Here is a 27,995-nt window from a genome sequence, read left to right as displayed (position 1 = left end):
ACAGCAGCCATATTAGAGAGGATGACCAGATGTTTATTTTGCACAATACATATAAGCCATTTATATGAGTCAAAAGAACAGGTTATATAGCATCAGGTGTCCTTAGCCTTCCCCAGCGGATTTTCTCTTATTGTCTTACCCTTTTCTAACACTGATCCCCAACCTGCCTGCCTTTGAGTTGCGGCTCTTTCACATTTTCCCAGCAAACAATTTATGAAGCAAGCAGGCACCTAGTCCTCAAGAGAAGCCTCCACTGCGGGACTGACGTAAGCCCCTCTCTTCCTGGGGCTAGGATCAGCTTGCAATGCTTGTCCAGAAGGCTGCAACTATGCCTTCCAAGTCCATCTCATTTGCTCACCCAGTTGGTGCATAGTGATGGGCCCAGTCAGCAGACTGGTGTCTTCCGCCTGGTTAGAAAGAAGTCTTGAGCTCAGCAGGTTCTTCTTCATGGCCCAAGACAGTTCCAACCACAGCATTTCTCTTTACTCTTGGTTAGCTGGACTGACTATGACATTTCTGGAGACTTCGGGATGTCTGCTGTGGTGAAGGCACTTCTGGTCAGCTGATTGATCATATGACTGCATAATGTGCATTCTGTGCATCAACAATCACACTGCAAGGATTGTGTGTGACATTAGGAAATCCTATGGGCTCATTCAGGGCCGACCCACCCATGAGGTAAGTTGAGGCAACTGCCTCAGGCGGCAGGATTCAGAGGGGTAGTGGATCCCGATATAGAACTTTAGTTCTCCTTTGTTTCTGATGTCAATCTTCACTCCCATCTTCTTCCCCGGTGGAGAGGGGAGCACCATTTTTTGTTTTGCCTCAGGTTTCAAAATGTTTGGGGCTGGCCCTGGACTCATTGGCCTATTATGGAAAGTTTTATCTTTCTTGGTAGCTAAAGGGGATTTTTGTTTAATGGACACCAATGTCCATTAATGGTGTCCATTAAGCATGGAGGTTCTCTTTATCTGCAATGGGGAAAGAGGACTGAAAAAGGCAGGTTTGGCAAGAAAAGCAGACTTCATGTCAATGGAGTTAACTGGACAGAAGCAGCCTTGGGGAAAATAATGGGTTGATGCTGATTTTTAGGATGCTGATAATGCTTGGAGTTGCCTACTTCCTTTCTATCTCTTCTCTCTGTTAATAAACTAAAATCAATTCACACTTCCTGAAGCTGGATGTGAACGGAAACAAAGCTAGGTTTCAAAATTTGCTACTGCTCTGAATTTAGTTCCCCAAACAAATAAGTGAAATAACAAACCAGCGTGCATCATATTACATAGGAAGCTACCTGATACTGAGTTGGACCACTGGTTCATCTAGCTCAGTATTGTCCACACTGACTGGCAGTATCTCTCCAGGGTTTTAAGCAGGGAGTCTTTCCCAGCCCATCCCCATCTGGAGATGCCATGGGGATTCAACCTGGTGCCTTCTGCATGCAAAGCAGATGCTCTACAATTGAGCTGTGGTCCTTCCCCATATTAGGTGAAACTGCATTTCTCATAGTATATTTTTGCAAGCAAACTAAATTCTGAAATATTGGAATACTGGAAATGTGATAAACTCAACTTAAGACTGGAAGAATGAGAAACAGAGGGAGGAAATGGAAACCGACAAATTCATCTAGCTCAAACCTCAACACAACACATCCGTACTCTCTCCTCTGAAAGAAAAGCAACCCTCTAAACCTGCTCCTGAAGTTTCTTTCGAGCTGAGAGAAAGTGAGAAGTATGCAACTCTGTGCTGCACAAAATCCCAAGGACTGCAGATTTAATTCCCACCCCTTCCCTGTTTGTCAAAGGCAGAGGAACTTAGGTCAGACTACTGGTCCAACTAACTCATTATTCTCTGCACTGACTGGCAGCAGCTCCCCAGGATTTCAGGCATGGTTTTCTACTAGCCTTGCTTGGAAGTGCCATTGAACCTGGGATCTTCTGTGTGCCAATCACCCACTCTACCCACTGAGCTGTGGCCTTTCTGCTTGAAAATATTTGGGCATTGCCAGGTTAAGCTTAAAGCCCAGGGACTGTGTGGGATGAGCAGCCAGCACTTCAGAAGGTGGTGCTTTAGAGCTCAAGGTTGCTCCTTGCTGCACCCCCTATAGCTTACAGAAACAAACCATGTAAGTTGGACAAAAACAGCTAATTCTACGTTATCTGCATAATTTATACAGGTCCTGGTGTCTCATCATAGCTCAGGCTATGAAGCTCCTACTTTGCAAATGATATTGCTGCATGAATGAAGCATTCTACATATTATTATTATTACTTATTAACACCCATCCTTTACCTTAAGATCCCAGGGTGGCTTACATATCTATATATGTATGTCTGTATATATATACACACACACAGTTGCACCTTGGATCCCGAACACCTTGCGAGTCAAACGTTTTGGCTCCTGAAAGCTGCAAACCCGGAAGTGAGTGTTCCGGTTTGCGAACGGTCTTTGGAACCCAAACATCCAACACAGCTTCCGAACGTTTTGGAAGTCGAATGGACTTCCGGAAAGGAGTCTGCTTGACTTCCTAAAATAATCTCCTTCACCCACTTCCCTAAGGGTATTCTTGTTCTTCCCACCGCAGGCAAAGTTGAAAGTTGATAGAAAATGGCAGCAAAATGAGATCGATCATCATTACCACATTGCCCGTTTTTTTGATTAGAGCAGGAGAGTTTCATGAAAGGAAAGAAGCCAGCAACAGCGTCAGGAGGAACGCAGGGAAGAGGTGCAGGAGATGGGCAATGGTGGCGGCACGGGGCGCTCCGGAGGTCTCTGGAGAAACAAGAAACATTGTTATGACTCTATAGTCAGATTCCTCATCTTTCAGAGAAAGGGTGAGAACTCTGAAGCAGAAGGGGACAGGCACAGGAAGCTAAGAAGAGCCTGCTGGATCAGGCCAATGCCCTGTCTAGTCCAGCATCCTGTTGCCATGGGCCCAACCAGATGCCTCATTGTGTAGCCCACAAACAGGACCTCTGAGTGCAACAGCAACTCTCCCCTCCCGCAGCTTCCAGTAACTGGTGTTCAGAACCATGGTGGTAGAGCACAACCATCATGGCTAGTATTAATCAATAGCCCTTGTCTCCAGGAGACAAGTCATACATTTGAAGCACATGGCTCCCACCCAAAGAATCCTAGGAACTATAGCGTACCCCCACCCACAGAGCTACAATTCCCAGCACCCTGAACAAACAGCAGTACGCATGCGTTTTTGAGAGAGGCAATCTGATTTAAATGAGATTTAAGTGCATGGTGTGTACACTTGGAGAAGACAGGATTAAGAGGCGATATGGCAGCCATCCCCAAACATTCAGAAGAGTTGTCAGTCATAGTGATGATGGAGCAAAATAGCTTTTTGTTGCTCCACAGAGTTGGACTCAAACCAATGGGTTTAAAGTACAAAAAAAATCAATGGGGCAGAGAGGGTATTTTTGGCTAAACTTAAGGAAGAATTTCCCAACAGTTTTAGTTGGTTGACAGTGGAAGTGACTCTCTTGGGAAGTGTCCAGTTCTCCTCTGTAAGAAGTTTTTAAACAGAACCTGGATGGCCATTGATCAGGGATGCTTTTGCAGTGGTTTGAATTAGATGACCTTTGGGATCCCATCTAACTCGGTGGTGGTTTTGGGCTAGTCACTACCTTACTGGGTTGTTGTGCAATTAAATGGGGGCAGGGCGGGGAATGTGCACTGTCTGAACTCCTTATAGGAAGGGCAGATTGCAAAAATAAATAAATGATGAATAAATAAAGTAGTACATATATCTGTACAGTGGTACCTCGGATTACAAACACCTCGGGTTACAGACTCCGCTAACCCGGAAGTAGTACCTCAGGTTGAAAACTTTGCCCCAGGATGAGAACGGAAATTGCATGGTGGTGGTGCGGCGGCAGCGGGAGGCCCCATTAGCTAAAGTGGTACCTCAGGTTAAGAACAGTTTCAGGTTAAGAATGGACCTCCGGAACGAATTAAGTTCGTATCCAGAGGTACCACTGTATACACAAAAAAGACACCTGGAGACATTTTCATAATTCCTATATACTGATTCTCAAGCTGGAGAGCTTTTATTATTGTTGCGGATCATTTACCTCCTACATCACTGGAATTTAAACCCCCTCGAAAGCAAATGCCCCCCGTTTCTTACGTTTCTTTTCTTCGTCAGGCACAACAATGTATCCGTCAGGGATCCCCCCTCGGAGCCCAAGGTCGAGGCGGTTCAGCTCGGACTGCTTCTGCTTTACAATCCAGTCTCTTACAAAGGGATCGTTCTCTTGAGTCTTCAGCTCTGCTACATTAATCCCCAGCAAGTCTTTGACATCGGTGGGTTTTAGTTGCTGTGAAATGAGTCAAAGGGAGATGGTTATAGGCAATGTCTACCCTGCTGGGATTCAAAAGCTCCAACTGTGAATGTAAGCGGCAAAGGATATATGTATATGTGTGTATGTGTATATGGCCCACTCTTTCTCTCTCTTTCGTTCACCGAGAGGAACTTCCAAAGTGTTCCGATTGTTGCTGTAGGTGCAAGTTTGTTAGCAACACCACTCCCAGTACAGTTACATGAGAAGGCTCGGGTGTGATCTATAGAAATCCGCCAGGGACTGATAGAGAAGTCAAAGACTGAATTGTGCTCTGATAAATTTCATTTCATTTTATTTCGATGCTCTTTCTGAAGGTTGCTTTCTACAGCCAGCCCAGGATGTTTTGCTGCTTCAGGAGAAACAGAAAATACCACCCCCACCTCTACCTCATCTTCCGCAGCCCCCCCTCCTCTTCTTCCACAGCCCTCCCTCACTGTTGCCTCCCCCCCTGAAGCCACAACCACCCTGTGCTGAAGGCAGGAGAGAAAGGAGGCCAGAGATATTATCCTAGCTATTGTCCTAACATCCTAGCTATTAATCCTGTTATAACATTCAAGGTGGCCAAGTTTTGTGCAGCAGAAATAAAAATATGACTTATAATAATTAGCACCCAGGATTAGTGTAATGTACCGACCGATGGACATTCCTAGGTCAGAAGGTTTCCTTTCTGACTGATAAATGGTGACCTAGAACGGCCTTTTTTATGTATATGTGATTTTACATCATCCGATTTTGTTTTTAAATTTTGTAATTGGTGTATTTGCCTTGATACTGGCCATTGACTGTAATAAAATGACTTGTACTAGGTGGTGGCGGGCATGGAGGAGGAGGCAGGGTGTGGAGGAGATGGCCGTGAGCCGTATCTGCTGTCTGAGGCAACTGCCTCACCTTGCCTCATGGGCAGGCCAGCCCTGTCATCTTCAGCCCTACGGCGTTATCCCACTCACCATCACAGCGTCCTTTCGCAAGCCCTTGAAAGTGTTGATGTCCATGTTGACATTATTTTTGCTGAGCGCCCTCAGATCCTCACCCGGAGCACCTCCTGTAAGAAGAAAACTTGGTGAAAACTTGATGGTTATCCATTGCCAACCTTTCTCGAGTCAGTGAAAGAGAACTTTTAGTTATGTTTAGAACTCAATTGCAAAGTTCCCTCATAAAGGCAACTCTTTACATGTGGAAAGTCCCCAACTCTTCAGTGTCTTTAACTTCTCCAGTAGTCCCAGCTTTGGATCCAGCACAGAGCAAGCATGTCTCTGAGTCTCCAGCTTCTAGCCTGTTTCCAGTCCAGCTACTCTGGCTCTTGTTTTCCTGCCTAGCAGCTAGGTGAAGGGGTTGGAGGAAAGGCCCACCTATTAGCCTGTAGGGCGCTATCACTTAGCTGTAGCTCCTGCAACCCAGCTCGTTCTATTGGGATGCTCTTAAGTGGCCGGCTAAGGTCGCCGTCTTACAAATAAACTTGTCTGACCAGGCCAGCAACCTCTGCTCTTAGATTCTAACCCTCACTGAGTACAGCACCCAATGAATTGGAAGGAGCTCAGGGTATCATCCAGACCGACCCCCATGAAACCCACAACATTGTTTTAATTTCCTCAGTCCTGCAGATAGGGATGGTGAGGAAATAAAATCTGATCCAAACCAGACATAATGGTAGTGTTCAAGGCTAGGGATGGACAAATATACCAATTTCGGTTCTCTTGGTTTCTCATTTTTCCAAACTTAAATTCTCTACATTTCTGCATCAGTTTGTGGGTTTTATTAAAAACAAAACAAAACAAAACAAAACAAAACAAAACAAAACAAAACAAAACAAAACAAAACAAAACACCGCCATAAAATTTTAGTGCAAAACTTTAGTTCAAAATTCTCCTAATAAAGAGTGGCATGCAGTTGTGACAACTATATGCATACTTGCAAGAACATTTCTCCAATCTAATGCATCTTTGTATGTTATTTTCACTATGCTGTTATGCACATACCCTAATATGTGCATTTGTTTTAAATTGACAGATTCTTCCATCTCTAAGTAAGAAGTTGGGCGGGAGGGCAGATTGAGGTTAGTGGGGCAGTGTCCCCATTTAACCGAACGGATAAGCTGATCTGCTGCTTTCAAGTTGCATTTCAACAAACTGCAATGCTCATCCTAGACTGCAAAGGTGTTTCCGAAAATGATGCTGTGACTTACCCAGGTAGGGCTTGATGAGGTTATAGTAAGCAGGGAACTCGTTGTGTCGGTCAGAGTAAGCCCTTTTGGCTTTTGGGTACAGGATATCCTTGGTAGTCTGAGGACACCTACCAATGTTGAGGGTCTTGGCACTCCTGTCAAGAAAGGCAAGGAGGGAGAGGAAAAAAGAGGTGACAGAGTCTCTCAGCTTTGCTTATTATTCACTGGAATGAAGGGGTCCAAGAGCTGAGCTCACTAGATCATACAGTCATGGAACCATAGAATTCTAGGGTTGGAACGGACGCCAAGGGTCATCTAGTCCAACCCCTCCATTGCAGGAATCACAGCAAAAGAATCTCTGACAAACAGCCATCCAACCTCTGTTTATAAACCTCCAGGGCCCCCCAAACTGTGGTCCATGGGTCACCAGTATTTTGTTTATATATTATTTCATTAATATCCCACCTTTTTCTCCAAGGACCCCAGGGTGGGGCTGATTTAATCCTCACAACAACCCTGTGAGGTAGTTTAGGCTGAGAGGCAGGGATTGGCCCGAGGCCCCCCCATTGCACTTTATGTTTGTGGATTTGTGAAGACAGGAGACTGCACATCCATTACACTGAATATGCATATTGAATTTTAATTGTACCTTAATTGCTTCTTTTATTTCCCATATTGTATTACGACTGGAATTCTATGAGATTCAAATTGTAACAGAATAAAATACAACATGTGAAGAGAAATTGTGTGCTATAAAACTGAAGTAATGCACATAACCTAAAGGCCCACGTTGGAAGACCACAAAGCCCAGGATCTTAATAATCAAGTTGTATCCCTGGATTCTGCCTCTCCCATTACCATCCCACCTGCACACTATACATGTCAGGGGCTGGTCTGGATCGGAAGACTGGGGAATGCAATCACAGGGAGATTAGCTCCTAACAGAAGAGGAGGGGGGGATATTTGCACCCCCCCCGCTTCCAGCATTTCCAGAAGCAGAGAGACAGACAGACACAGAAGCTGCTCAGTTGAGAGAGGAGCTACTCAGCTATGAGATAGTAGCTAAGCAACCAGAAGGGAGGGAGCAGCTGGGCGATACATCAATCAAGAGTGGGGGAGACCCCCCTCCCTCCCCTGAACTTGGAGGTCCAAGCATGTCAGAGAACAAAGGAGACATGGTGGGGGGGGGAGAGGAAATTCTCGTTGGTGTACTTCTTGCTGCGGAAGTGGGGAGGAAGTGGGGAGGGTTGCCTGTTTGTGCTTGCAACATAATGCTGTAATAAAAGCACTATAAATCTACCAAATGCTCATTAATTCTTATCGTTGAACTACCAGAAGGGAGAGGGGAACTCCTGTACTTGACAATACATTTAAAATGCTGTGATACCACTTTAACAGTCATGGCTTCACCCAAAGAATCCTGGGAGATGTAGTTTGTTAAGGGTGCTGAGAGATGTTAGGGGACCACTATTCCCCCTCCCAGAGCTACAATTCCCAGAGTGGTATAAACTTCCCAAGGAACTTCGAGAATTGTAGCACCGTGAGAGGACTACGGGTCTCTTAATGACTCTCCTCACTACAGTTCCTGGTATTCTTTGCGGAGAAGCCATTTGCTAAGCGGAAAGTGGACCTCTTTTCTTGCTAAGAGATGAAGAGTGTTAAAGGAGTTTACTCACTTGATAGCATTCTCTGTGATCGTTTTAAGCTGGCCTTGGGTCAAGGAGCACATGTAACGTCCCCCAACAGCATCCAGAGCTGTGGCATCAAACTGGCCTCCGGACTTGCCATATTGCTGAATAATCTCCCTGGCCTAAAAGCAATAATTTCCAACCCAAAACAGATTGGCTTGTAAGTACGTCTTATATGAGCAAAGCTAAGACACTGCTTAATGAACTATCCAAAACTCAGCTAAGTATACTATTTTGACCTTTTACTATTTTGACCATTTCTACCCTTGTCTCAAAAGGAAACATTCTCAGGGGTCTCACACAATGGCCATGCACCCCCAATGCAGAGACCTGCCCAAGCCTGAGCAACCTTTGAAAACAATGGGTTTCAGGGCCATTCTATAAATGTATCTTTCTTGGGGGAAAGAGCTATTATTATTATTATTATTATTATTATTATTATTATTATTATTATTATTATATTTATTTATATCCCACCTTTCCCCCAGACAGGGACTCAGGTGGCTTTCAGGTAAAATAGCCATAGCCCAGTGCTAAAGCACCTGCTTTGCATGCAGAAGGTCCCGGGTAGGACTGGGAATGTCATTTGTCTGTAACTCTGGAGATCTGCTGCCAATCAGGCAATATTGAAGTAGGATGGCTCAGTTGTCCGACATGTTATAAGCCAACTTCTATGACTTTTCCAGTGGATTTTGGTCGGCTGAACTAGTCTTATGAATGCTCTGTGCTGTCTCCACATTGTGGCTCATTCTATCAACGTTTTATGTATTCTGAATATTCAGAAATCTGGTCTGAGGCACCAAAATGCACTGGGGTGGGCATTAACTTTAAAAAGGTAAAGGACCTCTGACAGTTAAGTCCAGTTGCAAACGACTCTGGGGTTGTGGCACTCATCTTGCTTTACAGGCCGAGGGAGCCGGTGTTTGTCCGCATACAGTTTTTCCGGGTCATGTGGCCAGCATGACTAAGCCGCTTCTGGTGCAACGGAACACCGAAACCAGAGCAGTACAAGGAAACGCCGTTTACCTTCCCGCCGGAGCGGTACCTATTTATTTACTTGTACTTTTTGGTGTGTTTTCAAACTGCTAGGTTGGCAGGAGCGGGGACCGAGCAACGGGAGCTCACCCCGGTGCAGGGATTCAAACCACCAACCTTCCAATCGGCAAGCCCTAGGCTCAGTGGTTTAGACCACAGCGCCACCCACTCATTAACTTTACCACCTGTTAAAAAAAGCAGAGGAGAACAGAGGAAGCATAACCTCTGTGTATTTTAGCGCCGTCCCTCTAAAACTTTGCAACCAAATGCGCCTCTTTATGCATGTAAAATGTTTCCTCATGTTTTGCTTCTAGGAAGCGATTCACAAAATCAAAATAAGCTTCTAGTTTGGAAAACGAGGGGAAGAAGTAAATCAGGGGAGGCTGTGCTTTTATGGCTGACGTTACCACTTCATCATCGGGCGCGTTGTCCAGCAAAGCAACAAGGGTGTCTGGCGACTTGAACTTCCATTTCTTAATATCCTCAGGAGTCATTAGGCTGAGGAGGCTTCCCATGCTACGGATAACCGAATCGGGATACCCATCAGGATAGATCTGTAGGGATTGCAAAATAAAAATCAGTGTTTGTGAACGCTACTGGAGCACCTCTTGCCCTTTCTCAGAGCACACATCCATCAGGAGACAGATTGTCTTATTGTGTTTGTTTATGTGTGTGTGTGTGTGTGTGTGTGTGTGTGTGAGAGAGAGAGAGAGAGAGAGAGAGAGAGAGAGAGAGAGAGAGAGATACAGAGAGAGAACAAGAGAGTGAGAGAGCTGGTGCCCTTCAGGATTGGAGGGAAGGAATGCAGAGAAGATCAACAATCGGCAACTCCAGAGGCCATGACAGGGAGAGTCACCCCCTCATGAGTTGGAAGTAAGAAGCAGGAATGTTAGGAAATTCTGATGACGAAGAAAAGGGGAGAGGAAATGGCTGGTGTTCACTTTTTCAACCCGTGTGCAGAACAAAAATCAACTGAATTCAATTGATATTTGCTGGTGTTACAGCTTTCAATATACAAACAACACATAACTCATTATCCTCCCCCCCCCCGCAATTTGCATTATCTTTCCTTTGCACTGAATTAATGGGGTGAAATAACATACTGGCAACCTAACTTACACAATTAACTATTTATATTACATTAGTTACATAATTTCATGACAGCAAGGCAAACAACATGGCATTTCACAGAGGACGAACTGGAGCATTACAGAAACAAGGCTGCATGAGACTAAGGCAGGATGGAACAACAACAACAACAATTTATTATTTATAGCCCACCCATCTGGCTAGGATTCCCTAGCCACTCTGGGTGGCTCGCAGCAGAATAGTAAAAACATGATAAAACACTAAACATTTAAAACTTCCCTAAACAGGGCTGCCTTCAGATGCCTTCTAAAAGTCAGATAGTTGTTTATTTCCTTGCCATCTGATGGGAGGGTGTTCCATGGGGCAAGTGCCACTGCCGAGAAGGCTCTCTTCCTGGTTCCCTGTAGCATCACTTTTCACAGTGAGGGAACCAGAAGAAGACACTTGGAGGAGAACCTCATTGTCTGGGCTGAGCAATGGAGGTGGAGACACTCCTTCAGGTATACTGAGCCAAGGCCATTTAGGGCTTTAAAGGTCAGCACCCACACTTTTAATTGTGATAGGAAATGCACTGGGAGCCAGTGAAGATCCTTTAGGACTGTTGTATTATGGTACTGGCAGCCACTCCCGGTCACCAGTCTAGCTGCTGCATTCTGGATTAGTTGCAGTTTCCGGGTCACCTTCAAAGGTAGCCCTACGTAGAGCGCATTGCAGTAGTCCAAGTGGGAGATAACCAGAGCATGCACCAATCTGGCGAGACAGTGCCAGGCAGGTAGGGTCTCGGCTGGCGTACCAAGTAGAGCTGGTAGACGGGGAAGGAAATGGAATCGGTGCCACTTTTCCTCCCTAGTCAGGAGACAGGCAGGGAGAGGGCTTGCTGAGGGCAGGCTGAGATTGGTGGGGCAGTGACTCATTCACCTCAGTGAATGAGTGGGGGCAGAGTGAAAGAGACAGAGAGAGAGAGACAGAGAGAATGCAAGGCCTCAATCTATTGACCTGCTTGCACCACTCTCCTTTGCCTGCAGTCTCAGATGAGCAATGACTGAACTCAAGCCCTACTTCCATGCCCCTCTTAGCAAACTATGAAAGCCAAAACATTGATTACCCGGTCCAGCTTTTCTTTAAGCACCATCAGCTGCTCCTCAGGGAAAGCATAACTTGAGATCTTGTTGAGATTGGCCTGCAGGGTTGCGTCATCCAAGCACTGGCGTAATTCCTCGTTATCGTAATAAAGAGGCATCAGTTCATCATCAAGCACCTCCTGTGTTATGGTCTTATCAGCTGGGCATCCTGGGAAGGCAAGACTCAATAGTTAACCAGGGTTGAAGAACTTGCACAACTGACAAGCCAGTGTGGATGCAAGAACATCAGAAGAGCCCTGCTGGATCCTATCAAAGTTCTGTCTGTTTAGGTCCACCCCTCTTGCTCCTCAGCCACAAGTGATTCAGAAGCATAGTGCCTCTGAATTAGGGAGTACAGACTATGTGCTGTAGGGTGCTCTCTGCTAAATACGTATTTGGAGAGAGGCTAAATTCTGTGACCTGTATTAACTATGCAATTAACTATGCGGGGCTTCCCTTGTGCTTGATATGGAAGCTGCAGTTAGTGGTGTATGCTACAACACAGCTGCTGGTGGGAGTGAGATCCTGTCTGCTCAGAGATTTGCGCTGGCTGCTGATTTGTTACCAGGCAAAGTTCAAGGTGCTATTGCTAGTATATCAAGCCCTTAATAGCTTGGGACCAGCTTGCTGCACTGCAAAATTTAGGGAAGTCTGAATTTTGAAGGGCGGCTATGTTTCACTTTGTGTGTTGTTTTGGAAAGGGTGAATTACGTAGATTTGCCTTTAGATGCAAACTGAATTTAATTTCTCCCTCATCCCTACCAGGAGTTTCTGTTCATATGGAGAAGACTTCAAGAATGCCCCCTCTAATCCCCTCACTGAAAACTGAAGCGGCAATCTAAAGTCTGGCAATATAAACAGCATCTGTTTCACATATATCCAGGGTCCATTTCTGGTGTCTTCAGGTATGGGTGCAAAACGTTCCTCCCTGAAATCCTGGAGAGCCACTGGTAGTTAGTATAAACAATACTGAACTAGATGGACCAATAGCCTGTCTCAGTATAATGCAACTTTCTGTGTTTCCTATGTAACAGCTTTATAATGGGATCTGCTGTTTGTGTGAATTGGCCTCAATGCTACCAGAGAATAGCTCCAGGCTTAAAAGCAGTGTTGCTGTATACCTGAATTACGTTTCTGCCTGGAGGGGTGGAGGTTTTTCACAACAGATGCCAGCTGGTCTGTTGGCATATGGGTACGGTGTAAGAAGTCTTTCAGCCATGGCTTTAATACATTCTGCAAAAGGAAAAAGAAACACCTATGTGGTGAAGGATGTAAAATCTAGAAAATCTGTAAGATTCTCAATTAGTTAAACTGAATGCATAGATTCCTTTCCTTCTCCTGGATATGGGGTTTGGTAGCATGACCAAGATGGTTATTTTTCAGAACAGAATATCGCAGCAAATAATATGCAAATGGTGATGATGTTAGGTTTATCCCACCTTACCTTTCAAGATGGCTAACAAAGTCATCATTGCACAAAGCAGTTACAAACAGTTCAGTATAAAGTCACAGCAAACACAAGACCCATCGTATGAAAGATGGTTACTGATGAAGAATCATGAGATGTGACCTTCCCCTTGCCTGCTCTCATTTACAGAACTTCAGTGGCAGCACTAGTGATGGAAAATGGAACACAGGTGGAAATTAATGAAAATTTTGTGTTCTGGTTGGTTGTTATATATCAGCTGGTTTTTGCTTTAGCAGTCTCCTGCACGGGAAGGATAAAGGTTTGCAGTCGGACGTTTTGCACAGGAGGGTCAAAAGTTTACAAGGGGGTGTTTTGCTCAGGAGGTTTTGCACAACATTTTTGACTAGGAGCTTGACAATTAAGGGGAAACAGAAATTTAACAAGGTGTCCACTCTCCTTACATTTGACTAACGGTTGGAAGAGAGACTGTATATAAGTTGAATTTGAAAATAGGGTAGAACAAGAAGTTGTGGAGATAAAGACTTGAAGAGGCTAGGCTGCTTTAGTTCAATTTATGACATTTGTGACAAGGATAAGTGAGGTCCACAATAAGTCCCACTTACAATTTCCCCATCCTTTTTTCCTGGCAAACAAACATAACCCAGAGCACAGCACTTCAACAGAGACTTAAATACCCTTCTGCTTCCCCTTGATTATGGGGGGAGAGAGACTTACTGCAGGAATACTTTGTAGGATGCTGTGATCAAATATAGGGAGCAAACCACTCAGTTCTTCCAGGGTAGAAGTTGACCATGTTGAAGGAAGCCTGAGTGGAAAGAAAGGGAATGGGAACTTATCAGCAAGCTACATATCAACACCATGGAACTCTGAAGTAGGGGCATGAGTTTCACGGAGAGAGAGTTTAAAGGATGTTCCAATCAGAAGCAATGTCTGTGACATTTAGAATATAATTTCTCCTTCTTTGGGCATTGAGCAGCTGCAGAACACAAGGAGGACAAGGCAGCAGGGGCACTGCCCTCCTGCCACTGGTGCTGCATTTGCTGGGTGAGGCAGCAGTGAGATCAGGGAAGCTTTAGGTTGGTATTATTGGGACACCTGAAGGACACCACCAAGACAGCCCCCCCCAACCTCGCAGCACTGCTGCTCTCCCTCACTTGCTCCTGCTGGTGCCGTATAACCTGATGGAATACTGCAATACCGTTAAAGATGAAAAGGGAAAAAAAATATTCAAATGTTGCACACTTGCATTTTGCAAGCACTAAACCAAAAGGATCCAACACCAAGTATTTGTCATTTAAAACCTTGGTTTCAGATGCAGAACCTGTGCGACATTGCAAGATCATAGTTACTCCCTCCAAATCCATTTCTGCATGTGTAAAAATTTATTCCATGGTGAAATGAAACCTGTACTGTGTAAATTGGTGGTTGCTTTTCATTTGTGTGAGATTCAGGTTTCTTAGGCAAAACCCACCTTTCCGCTACAGGGCATGGCTTTTGAAGCTGTGAAATTTATGGGCTGTAGCTTAGTGGTGGAGCATCTGCGTTCAAACCCTGGCATCTTCAGGAAGGGTGAGGAATGACTCCTGTCTGAAAACCTGGAAAGCTTCTGCCAGTAAGTGACATGGGAATAGCCTAACTCGGCTTTTTAGGTATTATTCTATAAACTGACTCTGTATCTATGTTAGGCATGGCTTCCTCTTAGGGAACCTAGCTTTTGCTGCAAATATAACATTTCATGATGAACATTTCCAGTCAAAACCCCACAATTCTAGCTTTGAAATGCTGTTTGCACTAGCAAATGCAAATGAATTAGGTTCAGTGGCAATCCAAATAGATTTCCGACAACCCGTTTTCTTTTCAGGAGAATTCAGAAAACTCCAAAAGAGCAAAAACAAAACCTGCAGTGTGATCCTACCCAAAGGAGGTTCTTCCACTGTTGAGGAGAGCTTGGATTGCTTTGATTTGTTCGGGTGTGAAAGACTGGCACTGATTTAACTGCGTCAGAAAATTGTTGCCGGATGCTGCGATGTAGTCTGCACCAAGATCACAGACTAAGTGGCCCAGAATTGCCGCATCTTCCTTGGTTACCTGTAGATCATGGATGTCCTACGGAAAATCATTTGTAAAAAAATTGTGTAAATTTTTTAAAAAGAGAAACCATCAACATCTTAAAATAATTTAGTTGATTAATAACCTATATTTTAACCAAATAATCAAATATATTTCATTGAATTAGTTTCTATCTGTATTCCTGTATAGGTACTATTATGAGATATTTCAGAAACTGGGAGATAACTTGAGACTGAGTAGACCAATACTTGCTGCCTTTCAATTTCCCATGAAAAACACACCAGGACTTCAGTAGTCTAAAAGCTGCTTCACCTATTAAAATTGGCCCTCATTGATAAAAAACGCCTCTTTACAAATACGTAAATAAGCTAGAACAGTAGTTGACTCATCTACTAATTGTATTATTTCAGTCTGGAGAAGAGAGATAAAACCCAGCTTCTGTCATGTGATATCAGGTGATTATTGGCAAACTGATTGTATTTCAAATTGAGGTCATGGGCATAAGAGATAAAACTGAAGTCTGTGCTGTGAAGAGTATTTTTTCCCCAGGGTGTTTTTGAGTTAAATTGAAAGTTTCTTGGTCCAGATTGCCACTTATTTGGCACAGACGCAAGCTTGAATAAATGCTTTTGCTCTTATAGCTACTTAAGGTGCCAGAATTATACTTTACTTACCAGGCAAGCTAACGCCTCTGACAGAAGCTGTTTCCGTTGTGGGGAATCTCTTTCCAGGACATCAATATTGGCTTTTCCGACGTGAGTGACATACTCCTTGCAGTTTTCACCTGCTGCAAGGTCTGAAGGCCTAGAAACAAGAAAGGATTAATGAATGTTTGTGCATATGGATTGACTCTCCCCACTCTGCGTTTAATATACCGCTGTGCACACCCCAGTCTCCAAGTGGCAAAAATATTTCAGAGGTTCTAGTGCTTACTTCTGGTTTCCTTGAAATGAAGATATTGGAGACTGTGGTGTCTTTTATTAAGATGGTGGTTTTATTTGAACATATATACAACCTGAGCAGGGACACAGGTGGCGCTGTGGGTTAAACCACAGAGCCTAGGACTTGCCGATCAGAAGGTCGGCGGTTCAAATCCCCACGACGGGGTGAGCTCCCGTTGTTCGGTCCCTGCTCCTGCCAACCTAGCAGTTCGAAAGCACGTCAAAGTGCAAGTAGATAAATAGGAAGGTAAACGGCGTTTCCGTGTGCTGCTCTGGTTCGCCAGAAGTGGCTTAGTCATGCTGGCCACATGACCCGGAAGCTGTCTGCGGACAAATGCCGGCTCCCTCGGCCAATAAAGCGAGATGAGTACCGCAACCCCAGAGTCGGTCACGACTGGACCTAATGGTCAGGGGTCCCTTTACCTTTACAACCTGAGCATAGGATGGAGGGGCTCACAGCATTAATACTCCAACAGAGCTTGCTTCTCCATTAGGTTGCTGAGGGAGAGGGACCCCCCAAACCATAGCTTTGGATTCAGCACAGCACAAGACAAGCCTCTCTGTGTCATTCCAGCTATCAGTATCAGCCAGACTGAACAAAAGAGCATCCCCTGGCTTCTTGCTCTATTATCTACATGACAGATGAGGGCGTGGGGAAGAACCCGCTTCCTCCTGAAAGAGCATCACCAGCCAGTCATATCCATAGCAACATGACCACTCTTTAGTCATGTAAAAGCAGGGTGCTTACAAGCCTGGCTAGGGCCAATGTCTTAACAAAGAGACTAGTATGGCCAGTTCAGTTGTTCCCCCTGGTGGATTCCAACCTTACAAATACACAATCACAAGTTTGGAAGGAACTCATGGGCATCATCCAAGCCCACCACATCTTATAACACTACTCTACATTTACCTTAAAAAGAGAAACAAGTCTTTAGGGTAGTTGTTGAAATCCTCTGGGGGTCCACTGAGCAGTACCCTCTTGGCTAAGCAGCTCAGCTGAAAAACAAACCAGAACATTCTGTCAGCCAGTAGAAAGAAGTACAAGCAGGTCATTTATTTCAGAAAATGGCGAGGGGATTTTTCCTTAAAAATAAAATAAAATAAACAACAATAACACACCCATCTGTGGTGGTTTTGCAGCTGGTTTTGCTAAATCTAAGCCCCAAAAGATTTCCTTTGCATATGCCACCATACCTGAGGGCATTGGGCTGGCTGAGAAGATTAGGGCAGACTGTGGAGACATATATACATACATAATTTCATTTGTATGGCGTCTTTCCACAGTTCAAACCATGCTCAAGGTGGTTTACAGCATGAAAAAAACACACTACTTAACTAGAACATAACAAAATAAATAAAACATTAAAAATACACAACCAAACTGGACAATTTCCACATAAATCACAAGATCTAAAATAAAGATACAAAAACCCCACAGCAACAACAGCAATAATCTCTCCAACAAAACCCCACAAACAATACCAAGTTCCCCATCACCTGCTACCTGAGGTGGTCTCCTTACCCTACCTAACTGAATGACTGGCCCCAATTCTGTTACTATCATATCCCCAAGAACACACACCAAGGATAAAAGCTGAGGCGGGAAATCCAATTCAGGTCTTTCAAAATACTTTCAAATATTGATCTCAAAAAACCCCTCAAGATGCATGCAAAGAAGCCGACCTGTTCTTCGCTCAGCTGAACGTTCTTCTGCCCCAGAACGTTGAGTAGCTGTTGGAATCTCTCATCATCCATATCAGCAGCGACTGCACAAGTAACACCTTGCAGTATGGAAGGGGATAGGCTGAAAATTCAAGGGAGGACCATAAGCAATGAATAGATAGTTGTGAAGAACATCACCAGTGGTTTTTAAAAAGTGAGGGGCTCAGTCGAATGTGTATGCAGAAGAGAGGTGGGGTATCTTCTAACCTTTCTCCTCTTTTGCCTTTGAAATACTTAATATGGAGGGCTCATAATTCGATCAGGGGCACCGGTGGCTGGCAGAGCCAACTAATTCTTGTGTTGTGGATTTGAGGGGTCAGTCTGGATCGGGATCAGCAAACTTTTTCAGCAGGGGGCCGGTCCACTGTCCCTCAGACCTTGTGGGGGGGCAGACTATATTTTTTGGGGGGGGATTATGGAAGAGCACCACAAGCCCCGGTGGCTGCTTATCTGTGTCTTGTGAGCAGCGGAGGGACGATGAGCGGAGCACGAAAGGGCTCCGAAGAGGGGATGCTAAAATGGTGGCCACTCGAGCGCTGCTGCTGCTGGCACTAACAAAGCCCAGCCCCCTTCCTCCTCTAGGCAGGGCGGGGAGAAGCCAGGAGGAGGGAGGGAGGCGCCGCCGCCACTGCCGTGTGAGGGAGAGGGAGGGAGAAGGAACGAACGTGCACGCTGGTGATCCACGAGGCGATTCCCGGACCATTTGCGGGCCGGAAACAGAAGGCTATTGGGCCTGATCCAGCCTGTGGACCTTAGTTTGCCTACCCAGGTCTGGATGATGGCCTGAGTCCCTTCCAATTCTTGGGATCCCGTACCCAGTGAGGGTTAAAATTGAAGAGAGGAGGCTGCTGGCCTGGTCAGACAAGTTGCTTTGTCAGAAAATGAACTGGCCACTGAAGTGTCCTCATCAGCATCCCAAAAAGAATGAGCTGGGTTGCAAGAGTTACAACTAAGTGACGGTGCCCTCTAGGCTAATGGGTGGGCTTTTCCTCTCTAGACCATTCCCCTCCAATAAAGCCATCCATTTGAAAGAGTGCTATGAATAAATGTGGCCTTTTTTCCTCAAAGAGGAAAAAAGACCAAAAAAGAAAAAGAATATTAGGGGTCAGCAATACCTGTGGATTTCAGGGACCCTCTTGATTATATCAGGAAACAACATGGCAGCCTATGGGAATAAACCAAGAAGAACATAAACAATTTCCGTTAATAACAAGGACACGTGATTCCTCCTTGATGTCCAGGAGGAGTTGGAAATAAGGGTGAGTCATCTCCCTGTCTCACCTGCTCTGGGGTCCATGGCTTGTCATTGAGATCCTGAATGTTGAATGTGCCACCAGGGACCAGTAGTGATTTTGGTATATAGGGAACCAGACCATCCGGGGTGTATTTCACCAGGTCGTTAAATCCCGCTGTAGCAGCAACCAGCTAGAAAACAAAGTTATACTTCATGGGGGAAGACTTTTGCTGAACTGGATGACAGTCCCATCTAGCCCATCATGGCTGCTTTGTTTGTTTATTTAAAATACTTATTGATGACTCTTCATCTTCATATTCCTGGGTGATAGGCAAAAGTGTGAAAACAATCCATCGGAATATAAATATTAGGGGTGTGCAGGTGGACAAATGTGGTTTGGGGGTGCTCTCCACCTTCCATGAGTCAAAGCACAGTGTCAATAAACCGCAATAAGTCAGATCAGGGCCTTCACAAAACCTCAAATCACTTTAAAATGAGAACTGAACCAAAATTCTCCCCTATCCCTAAGTGGCCTTAGGAAGATCCAGGTTAAAATACCTACTGGTCCACAAAGCTCACTAAGTCACTATTTTCCCACTTAGTAGGGTTGTCTTGCTTGGAAATGCAACAGCAAGGATCATTCAATTGATAATTTAAGGTTAATCCTGTTGGTGTTAAAGTCAACTAGCTGAGAAGGGCATGGGGGAAGGTGTTGCTTAGCAGTGCAGGCAGCGGTAAGATTTTTCCTGAGGTGGCATGTGCCTTGAGGTGGCTGTTGTTGTAAAGGATTACAATAATTATAATGTACGTGAAGTGCTTTTAAAAACATGAAAGCTGTTATTATTAAGCCTCTCTGTCAGTTCTCCTGAAAGGCTGGAAATTTTGAGCTCCCCCTCTCCTTGAAACCTTTCCATCCTGACAGGTCAAGGATTCTGTAACTAAGAACTAGTGCCTGAGTTTATTTTTCCCCTTCTCCCTCCCACCCCCTTTTTCTTTTTGTGCCTTGTCTTTCAGATCGCAAGCTGCTCTGGGGGTTTGTTTTGGCTGAACAGAAGAATTTTAAAAAAACCATTTAACAAATAATAGCATCGAAATTCTACAATGAGTTAACAGGGAAAAGAAAGGCCTCACCTTTTCCACAAATGCTGTTTTCAGAGTGGGTGGCACATTCTCCAGGTGCTTGGCAAAGCTTGGGACTTTAACAGCGTCCAAGACCACCTGGGCAGGTATGGATTCCAGGCTGGTGTGGCTCAACCCAACCACCAAACTCCCAAGTGCTGCAAGGCTCTGGCCATCCTGAATCTGTAAATAGGAAACTCTTAGCTGTAGAAACCAGGTTAGTCATCCAATAGTCAACTTCACCCAGAAGACTGAATTGGTAGCTTGGAGCTAGGAGACACTGCAAGCCCACATTGAGTCATGTTCTTAAGGGACTTCTACGTGAACTTTTTTTTTTTAAAAAAATATTTATACTTTTCATTTTACAACAAACACAAAACATAAATTTGAATTATTCCACATCATAACTTGACTCCCGACCCCATTTTTGTGGTTTCTTACATTTACAGTATACTGTTCTTTACTGCATTTCCATGTTAACCCCATTTATTGTTTATCCCAGATAGTCAATATGTTTTTTGTCACTGCATGTTTTTACTTTAATCCTGCTAAAGTCTTAATTTGTTTACAAGAGTTTTGTAAATATTCAATAAATGGTTTCCATGTTATATTTTAAAAAAATCGTCTTGATTTCTTATTCGTCCAGTAAGTTTTACCATTTCTGAGCATTCTAATAACTTCTGTTGCCATTCTTCTTTAGTCAGGACATTTTTCTTCTTTCTATATGAGCTTTTGACCCATTTCTCCTTGGACCGATTTCTTACCAGTATCATTCTGACCTGCTAGACACGGGCCAATGTGCACATAGGAAACTGCCTTCTGCTGGGTCAGACAATTGGTCCATCTAGCTCAGCATTGTTCACATTGACTGGCAGGGACTCTTCAGAGTTGCAAACTGGGGACTCTCCCTGTCATTCCATTGGGGTGCTGAACCTGGGAACTTCTGTATGCGAAGCAGATACTCTACCACTGAGCTATACCTCTTCCCCCAAGATTTGCCAATGGGCAGCTCCTGTTGCCAAAAAACCTTCAACTTCTGGCAGAAGTTCCCTGTACCAGGTGAGACTTTTTCTTCACTCCCATGTCTCCTCAAGGTTCCTGCTCAGCTGTATGTATTTCATATGCAAGGGGACAATGTTCTTCTCACCTGGTATCCAGAACTGAACAGTTTCTCCAGGATGGCACCAGCCTGTTCAGGGTCCCAGCCCTGAACTTTGCTCAAGGAAGGCAGAGAAGAGGCTAGCATGTTGCCGGGGATGCAGTTCTCAATCTGCTGCACTGAGAGACCGAGAGCCTTCTGTCCCAGGGAGTTCAGGATTGCTGGAGAGAATGTGTCACACTGGCTGCCTGGCAAGCCAGCAACCTGGTGGCAGAAGAAGAATGAATGACCCTGGGCCCAGACTGAGGCAGAGGGGAATCACATGTGCCCAAAGAAGTCATGATCCCCTGAATCCATAAGTGTTCCAGATTAATGGAAGCTTGGGAGCAAGCTTGTTTTCTGCTGCCAAACCAATGGACTCCAAAGACAAGAAAGGAGATTCCTACTAAACATAGGAAAGAACTTTCTAATGGTGAGAGTTGGACTCTCCTTCATCAGAGGCTTTTAAACACAGGTTGGATGGCTATCTGTCAGGGATTCTTCAGCTGTAATTCCTGCACTGCATGGGGATTGGGCTGGGTGAGTCTTGGGGGTTTCTATTAGCTCTACAATTCTGTGATTCTATGGATAATGAACCGGAGGCTGCAGGGGCACCAGATGAGGAGCTGGAACCTCCCAGACTATTGGGGCCCATAGATTCAGAACCTGGACTGTCAAAGACATCTTCCCCAACCCTGAAGAAGCAGATGCCTCCCACCACAAATCACCAGTCTGGCGACACCAGGGTGTGCACACTGCAGAATGAAAGAGGTGTGCATGTCTTCAGACTAGAGGGTTGGTTTGTTTCATAAAATTTATACACCGCGATATTGTAAAAAAAAAAATCTCAACAGGATTTACAGACAAGATAAAACAATAAAATTACCAATAAGAAGAATTAACACCAATAATTTGACCAACACCTTTGCTTCTGTTGGTGTGAGTTGCTCCTTTGGAGCTGTTTGTGGTCCTCAACCTTTGACCTGCCTTGACTTCCAGCCTTGCTGCCTTCTCTCTGTGGGTTCTGGCGGTCTCACCTATAATATATTCTAAGCTTCTTTGGGCAAACACCTGGACTCTTTGAAGCTCACCTACCTTATCCATACCAGTCTTTCTTTTGCACTATTGCAGGGCTGGGGGACATTGGGCCTCGGTTTCTAATGTGGCCATCCAGGCTTCTTCAGCTGGTCCCTGGAACTCCTCCCAAGCCCCACCCCTCACTAGTCATTCTTGGATGTTTTGTCTGTCTGAAATGTGTTCAGCTGTGATGATGCCTTTTGCTTGGCTGGATGGGGAAGGTGGTATCAAATGAGTGGCCTTTTTTCTTTCTTTTTCTAAATGGTAATTCTGACTGGTCTTCCTTGGCCATCTGTTGCCACAGAGCTGGAACAGTAATAACAGCCTGGCTTTTTTGGTGCTTATTTTAAATGGAGCTGCAATGAACTCCATAAGAACATAGGAAGCCACCTTATTCTGAAGATACATTCACACGAGCGTGAGACTCTTAATGTCAGAGTTGTGGGTTCAAACCCCATGTTGGGCAAAAAGATTCTTGCATTGCAAGGGGTTGGACTGGACTAGACAACCCTTGTGGTCCCTTCCAACTCTACAATTCTATGATATCATTTGAAACAGTCATGGCTTCCCCCAAAGAGTTATGGGAACTGTAGTTTGTTAAGGGTGCTGAGAGTTGATAGGAGATACCCCTGTTTCCTACTCAGAGCTACAATTTCCAGAGTGGTTTAACAATCAACCCTTCTCAGGGAACTCTGGGAATTGTAGCTCTGGGAGGGGGAAATAGGGATCTCTTATTCCAACTCTCAGTGCTCTTAACAAACGACAGCTCCCAGAATTCTTTGGAGGAAGTCTACACTGACTGGCAGAGGCTCTCCAGGGTTTTAGGCAGGAGTCTCTCCCAGCCATACCTGGATCGGGATTGAACCTGGGACCTTTTGCATGCAAAACAGGTGTCCTACCACAGAGCTGCAGCCCCTCCATAGCAAGAGGAAAGCCCAACAAGTATGCACAAGCCAAGAAAATACTTACTGGAAGCTTCAGCGCCGAACTGGCAGTAGCTGCCATCACCCAACCTGAAAGACACATAAGGCTTCAGGGGGAAAAAACCACACACCTCTTCGAATCAAATGCAGCTCACCTTTGGAAATCTGGCCCAGCAAATGTCCTTTGTCAAATGCTTCTTTTGCTTCAGCAGCAAAAAACAAATAAAGTCCCCAAAACTGCTATTTGCTCTGCTCGGCATAAACTGGGGCTCTGACAATACAGCACTTAGGTGTGTGGTGCTAGAAGATAGGCCTTGGAGGAGGCACATGTTGTGCACCTTCCCCTCCCCCCCCCCACAGTTGGAAAAGCTGGCCCTTCCAGTAGGCAGAGTGGGACAACTCCTGGTGTGGTGGAGAAGGCAACCTCACTGTTGGAGTTTATTTATTCTGCTATCCTTTGATTGACCGCTCTTTCCCTGTTTGTCTGTGACCAATCTCGGTGTCTCGGTAGAGAACTTGCTGCTTTCTTGGCAGGCAGATGCCAGAGCCCAGCAAGCAGCTGCTTGTTCAAATATGCTTGTCAGACTTGCTCATTTGCGCCTGAGTGACATCAAATTTTCCATCATCTCCCTAATATGTATTCTGAAGTACTGATAACCAATGACTTTTGTGCTTTTACAGAGTACAGTGGTACCTCAGTTTTCGAACATCTTGGAAGTGGAACATTTCGGTTTTCGAACACCGAAAACCCGCAAGTAACTGCTTCGGTTTTTGAACGCTTTTCGGAAGTCGAACATGCCACGCGGCTTCCGTATTGAGTTTTCCGGAAGTAAATGCTTATGGAAGTAACTGCTTAGGTTTTCGAACGTTTCGGAAGGCCAACAGCCTTCCCGAATGGGTTACGTCCAAAAACTGAGGTACCACTGTACCTTTAAAAGCAGACCAAGCACCCCCTGGCTTTACATTTGGTGGGAGACTGGAATTTACTGCAGAGTAAATTAATACAGCACAGAACTGGTGGGAGAAGAGCTTTCGACAATGTACCATACAAATGTGGAAGGTGGTTCTCAGTCAGTCATCCTTAGCATGAATAATGGGACATTAGAGGTGTCTCCCTCTTTCTGTCCATAAAAAAGCTGGAGGGTTTACAATTAATAACACATAATATAAATAACATGCCCTCCTATCATTTGCTTTTGCATGCTCTAATTTTCTTCTAATTATATGATGGCAACACCCAGATGTGAATCCATAAAGAAAAGGGCTATAATGAGGCCCAAATTAGATGTTCTCTTGAATGTAGCATGCAGCTGGTTATCTTGTTTGTCCCAAAATAAACTTAGGTGTGCACAGGAGAGGAAGGCTGATCTCTTCACTCCTCATTGCAGTGAGATTTCCCCCCAGCCCACACAGCTAGGAGCATTAGGGAAATGTCTTAAAAGGTTTTAAAAAAGGACTCCCCCCCTGAAGAATTCAAAGGCCCCATCCTCCCCCGTTCCCCAAAAATCTCTCCCATACCTTGTCAGAACAGTTTACTTCCTTCAAAATATTTTGGAAGTTTTCTCCAAACCCAAACTGGAACTCCTATTTTTGCTCCTGCTCTATGATAAAGTTTTGTGGCAGTTTAGAGACCTGAGAAACCTCTCTTCAGAGGATTATGAAGCTGCTTTTGGCCTCTCATATTGCCCAAGCAGGGCTCTCTAAAATTTACCTCAGCGCTTTGTTGTATTTGGTTGTTTGTTCACAATTTATAGTTCACCCTTCAGTGGCCAGTCAATATTATCTAAAATTCACCTCAGTGATTTGCCGTGTTTAGCTACCGGTATTTGTTTTTACAATTTCTATTTTGCCCGTCACTAGCCAGTCAGTCTTCTCAGGTTGGCTCAGGTGAAATTAAGTGTGACATCTTTGGAGCTGACGGCATCCAAACATAACTGTACTCACCAACCATAACAATGCAAGCAAATACTCTTGATTGACGTAGCATTATTCCAAATGGGTCCCTCCCCATGGTTAAATCTGCTCTCTCTAGGAAAAAAACCACACAAAGAAATAAATGAAATCAATTTCAGTTTTGGTCCTAATTTTCTTCAGGTTTCCCTGATCATCAAAAGAACAGGAAATTAATTAGAAAAGCAGCATTAAAGGCATTCCAGAATTTGCAAACACAGAGACCTCAGCAGCGATGGATTTAGGCAATTATGAGTGGTTCTTCAGCTCAGGGCACCAAGCTAAGGGGGTGCAAAATAATAATAATATTGAGAAGATCCATGGCTTTTTTCCAGCTGGAACATGCCGGAACTCAGTTCCAGCACCTCTCAGGTGGGTGCCGTTGCCATTATAAGAGAATGAGGAAGGCATTCGCAGTGCATTGCAGCACCTCTTTTTCTAGAAAAATAGCACCGTGACGATTCATTAAAAAGCAACCAGACCAAATAGAATTATTCTGAAAATAAGAAATATTGGGGGGGGGGGAGGGGTTGGACCAAATTTTGTCCTCGCTCAAGGCTCCAGAATTCCAGAGTCTGCCTTTGACCTTAGAAACTGTGTCCGACTTACCAAACCCACAACACTTTTGCTTCTCTTTAAGGATTTTTTTAAATTAAAAAATGCTTCTGAACCCCTCTTCGTTTCAATGATGCCAGAGCAGTTCACAATATAGTGCATCAAAAATCCATATCTTGAGTCTATGTGTAACCCTGTCAGTGCTTTAAATAATAATAGTAGTAATATTTATTATTTAGATAGCACTTCAGCTGATTCTCGCAATGTGCGCAAGTTTAAAAAATGGACAGGGCTTGATGGAGGAGCTGCAGTTTAGATGAGAGATTGGTGGAGAAACAGGAAAGGGCAGCCTTCCCTTCAAGCAACAAAACTCCCCAACTATCTAGCAGAGGGCAGGAAAGCGGAGCACGAAGCATCTTTTTTGAGCAAAGTACATACCTGCCTCCTTCTCCTCGTGTGCGGGGCTGAAAGTGACAGGCTCCAAGTGCTCCGCTTTTCATTATGAAGGCAGGGTGTGACCCCTCTGCCTCTAATACCTTCATCTGAAGTGAGAGGACACATGTCAAGTGCCAACCGCACCCTGCGGTTTGTGGGTTTGTTTATTTATTTTATTTATTATTTTTTCAAAAAACCTTTCTTTATTGTTTTTTCATAATGATAGAGACAGAAACGTGTTCCTTTCCTCGCTCCCTCCACCCATCCCTACAACTCCCCCGACATTGTCCAAAAAAGCATAATTATATAAGACATATTAAAGGCAAAACAAGAGGTCACATTTAAATTACACACACACACACACACACGAATGTATCATTCCAGAAATTACAGTAAGTCTTCCATGTTTCTTTGTTAAAGAAATTTTATTAAATTTTATTAAAGCTGTCAGGTTTTTTAAAAATGTCATTTCCTCTCAAGGATCTTGTCGGTCAATTCTTCCATCAGAATTAGGCCCCAGACTTGTGCCAGCCAGATTTCAAAAAAGTCCACATCCAAGGATCTCCAACTCTTAGACACTGCAAGGTGAGTTGATGTCCTAAGGTGAATAATCAACCAATTTTATTTTTATTTTTTAAAGAAAGGTTTGGCAACTGGATGAGATATTGTGTGTGCATCCATTAGTTCTTGCTGTACCTCAGGAAACAGAGACTCAACAGGAAGGTAGAGGAAATCCTTATCTAATCCTCTTTTAAGGCCATCTAGGTTGGTGGCCATCATCACTGCCTCTAGTGGGAGTGAGTTCCATAGTTTAACTCAGTGCTGCATGAAGAAGTCTAATGTAGGATAGCTCAGTCAGTAGAGCACGAGACTCTTAATCTCAGAGTCGTGGGTTTGAGTCCCATGTTGGGCAAAAGATTGCAGGGGGTTGGACTAGATGACCCTCATGGTCCCTTCCAACTCTACAATTCGATGATTCTCTGCACTGTCAGTGTGAAGACAGTTGGTGATGGAGGATTGCAAGAGGTGCTGCAAGGGACAGAGTGGGAACAGAGAAAGTGACTGGGAGTTCAAGAAAGAGGCAAACAAAAGGCAGAAGATGAGAAGAAGGGCTGTGCACCGGATTCAGTCAAGCCATTAGCAAAATTAAGCATATTCAGAGGACCTTGGATCAGTGGCGGAGGAAGTGGGGTGCGGTGGGGGTGGGCCGCCCTGGGTGTCACCACTCGGGGGAGTGACAAAATGCCGGGTGGAGCTCACCACAGGGTCTGCAGTGCGCCCGAGCCACGCATCTCTCCTGGGAGAGACATGGTGGCTTGGGCGCACACAGGCTCCGCTCTGCCCAAACAGTCCGCCTGCTGCCTCCCCCCCAGCTGTAGGGCGGCTGAGTGGGAGGAGGCAGGCAGACTCCGGAGGCCCCGCAGTGCACCCTGCCCCTATGGGAGGCACGCTCCACCCCTGCCCCAGGGGCCCGAGTGGCTTACTCTGCCGCTGCCTTGGATGAGTCAGTTTTCACAGCCACAGATCACTGCAAGTCAGGTTGGATTGGCAGAGGGTGTTCTGTGGTTATCAGGGGGCAGCGCTTCAGGCTCTAAGGAGAAACAGAAAGGCCAAGCCCTGCCTGATCAGCTGCTGCATCTTCCCAGAAGAAGGTAGGCCCAAGGCTGAGGTTCTACTTCATGCCTGATGCCCTTCCTTGCAGGATCAATACCTCCACACTACAGCTCCCTCCCGCATTGGAATCCTTATGTACCATGGTGTATACTAGAGTATTTCACAGGTTGAGTATGCTCCAAGTTGATGGGCATTGCCATTCAAATAGTGTGCGCGCGCTGTATCTTGTACAGTGGACGCTCGGGTTGCGAATGTGATCTGTGCGGGATGCATGTTCGCAACCTGCAGTGTTCGCAACCTGCAGCTGCACGTCTGCGCAAGTGCGGGTTGCGATTT

The 27,995-nt window shown here is 44.9% G+C and overlaps 1 protein-coding gene across 1 annotated transcript; it reads right to left on the bottom strand.

Annotated features, from left to right (window-relative positions):
* Positions 1 to 12: 12 nt before the first annotated feature.
* Positions 13 to 27,705, bottom strand: MSLN (mesothelin). The gene is made up of 22 exons (XM_083476200.1): positions 27,667 to 27,705; positions 26,049 to 26,152; positions 25,050 to 25,133; positions 23,152 to 23,195; positions 21,115 to 21,330; positions 19,980 to 20,150; positions 18,896 to 19,039; positions 18,730 to 18,779; positions 17,576 to 17,696; positions 16,803 to 16,888; positions 15,626 to 15,755; positions 14,797 to 14,987; positions 13,596 to 13,686; positions 12,574 to 12,685; positions 11,437 to 11,621; positions 9,650 to 9,796; positions 8,196 to 8,329; positions 6,541 to 6,674; positions 5,306 to 5,400; positions 4,145 to 4,334; positions 2,642 to 2,775; positions 13 to 1,140 (listed from the first exon to the last, which is right to left on the bottom strand). Exons 3-21 carry the CDS (start codon positions 25,114 to 25,116, stop codon positions 2,678 to 2,680), a joined length of 2,406 nt encoding a protein of 801 aa, XP_083332326.1. The 5' UTR covers positions 25,117 to 25,133; positions 26,049 to 26,152; positions 27,667 to 27,705; the 3' UTR covers positions 13 to 1,140; positions 2,642 to 2,677.
* Between the last annotated feature and the right edge of the window lie 290 nt (positions 27,706 to 27,995).

This window comes from Podarcis liolepis (genome assembly GCF_965112155.1).
Source record: "Podarcis liolepis genome assembly, chromosome: 14".
NCBI lineage: Eukaryota > Metazoa > Chordata > Lepidosauria > Squamata > Lacertidae > Podarcis > Podarcis liolepis.
Note: the sequence above shows the minus strand (reverse complement) of the source record. Positions and strands in the feature narration are given on the sequence as shown.

Coding starts and splice junctions, on each gene's coding strand:
- MSLN (XM_083476200.1), bottom strand. CDS start 25,116: ATGGGGAGGGACCCATTTGGAATAATGCTACGTCAATCAAGAGTATTT. Junction 21,331..23,151: donor GTTCGGCGCTGAAGCTTCCA/GTAAGTATTTTC, acceptor TTCTGCCACCAG/GTTGCTGGCTTGCCAGGCAG. Junction 6,675..8,195: donor ATCACAGAGAATGCTATCAA/GTGAGTAAACTC, acceptor CTTTCTTGACAG/GAGTGCCAAGACCCTCAACA.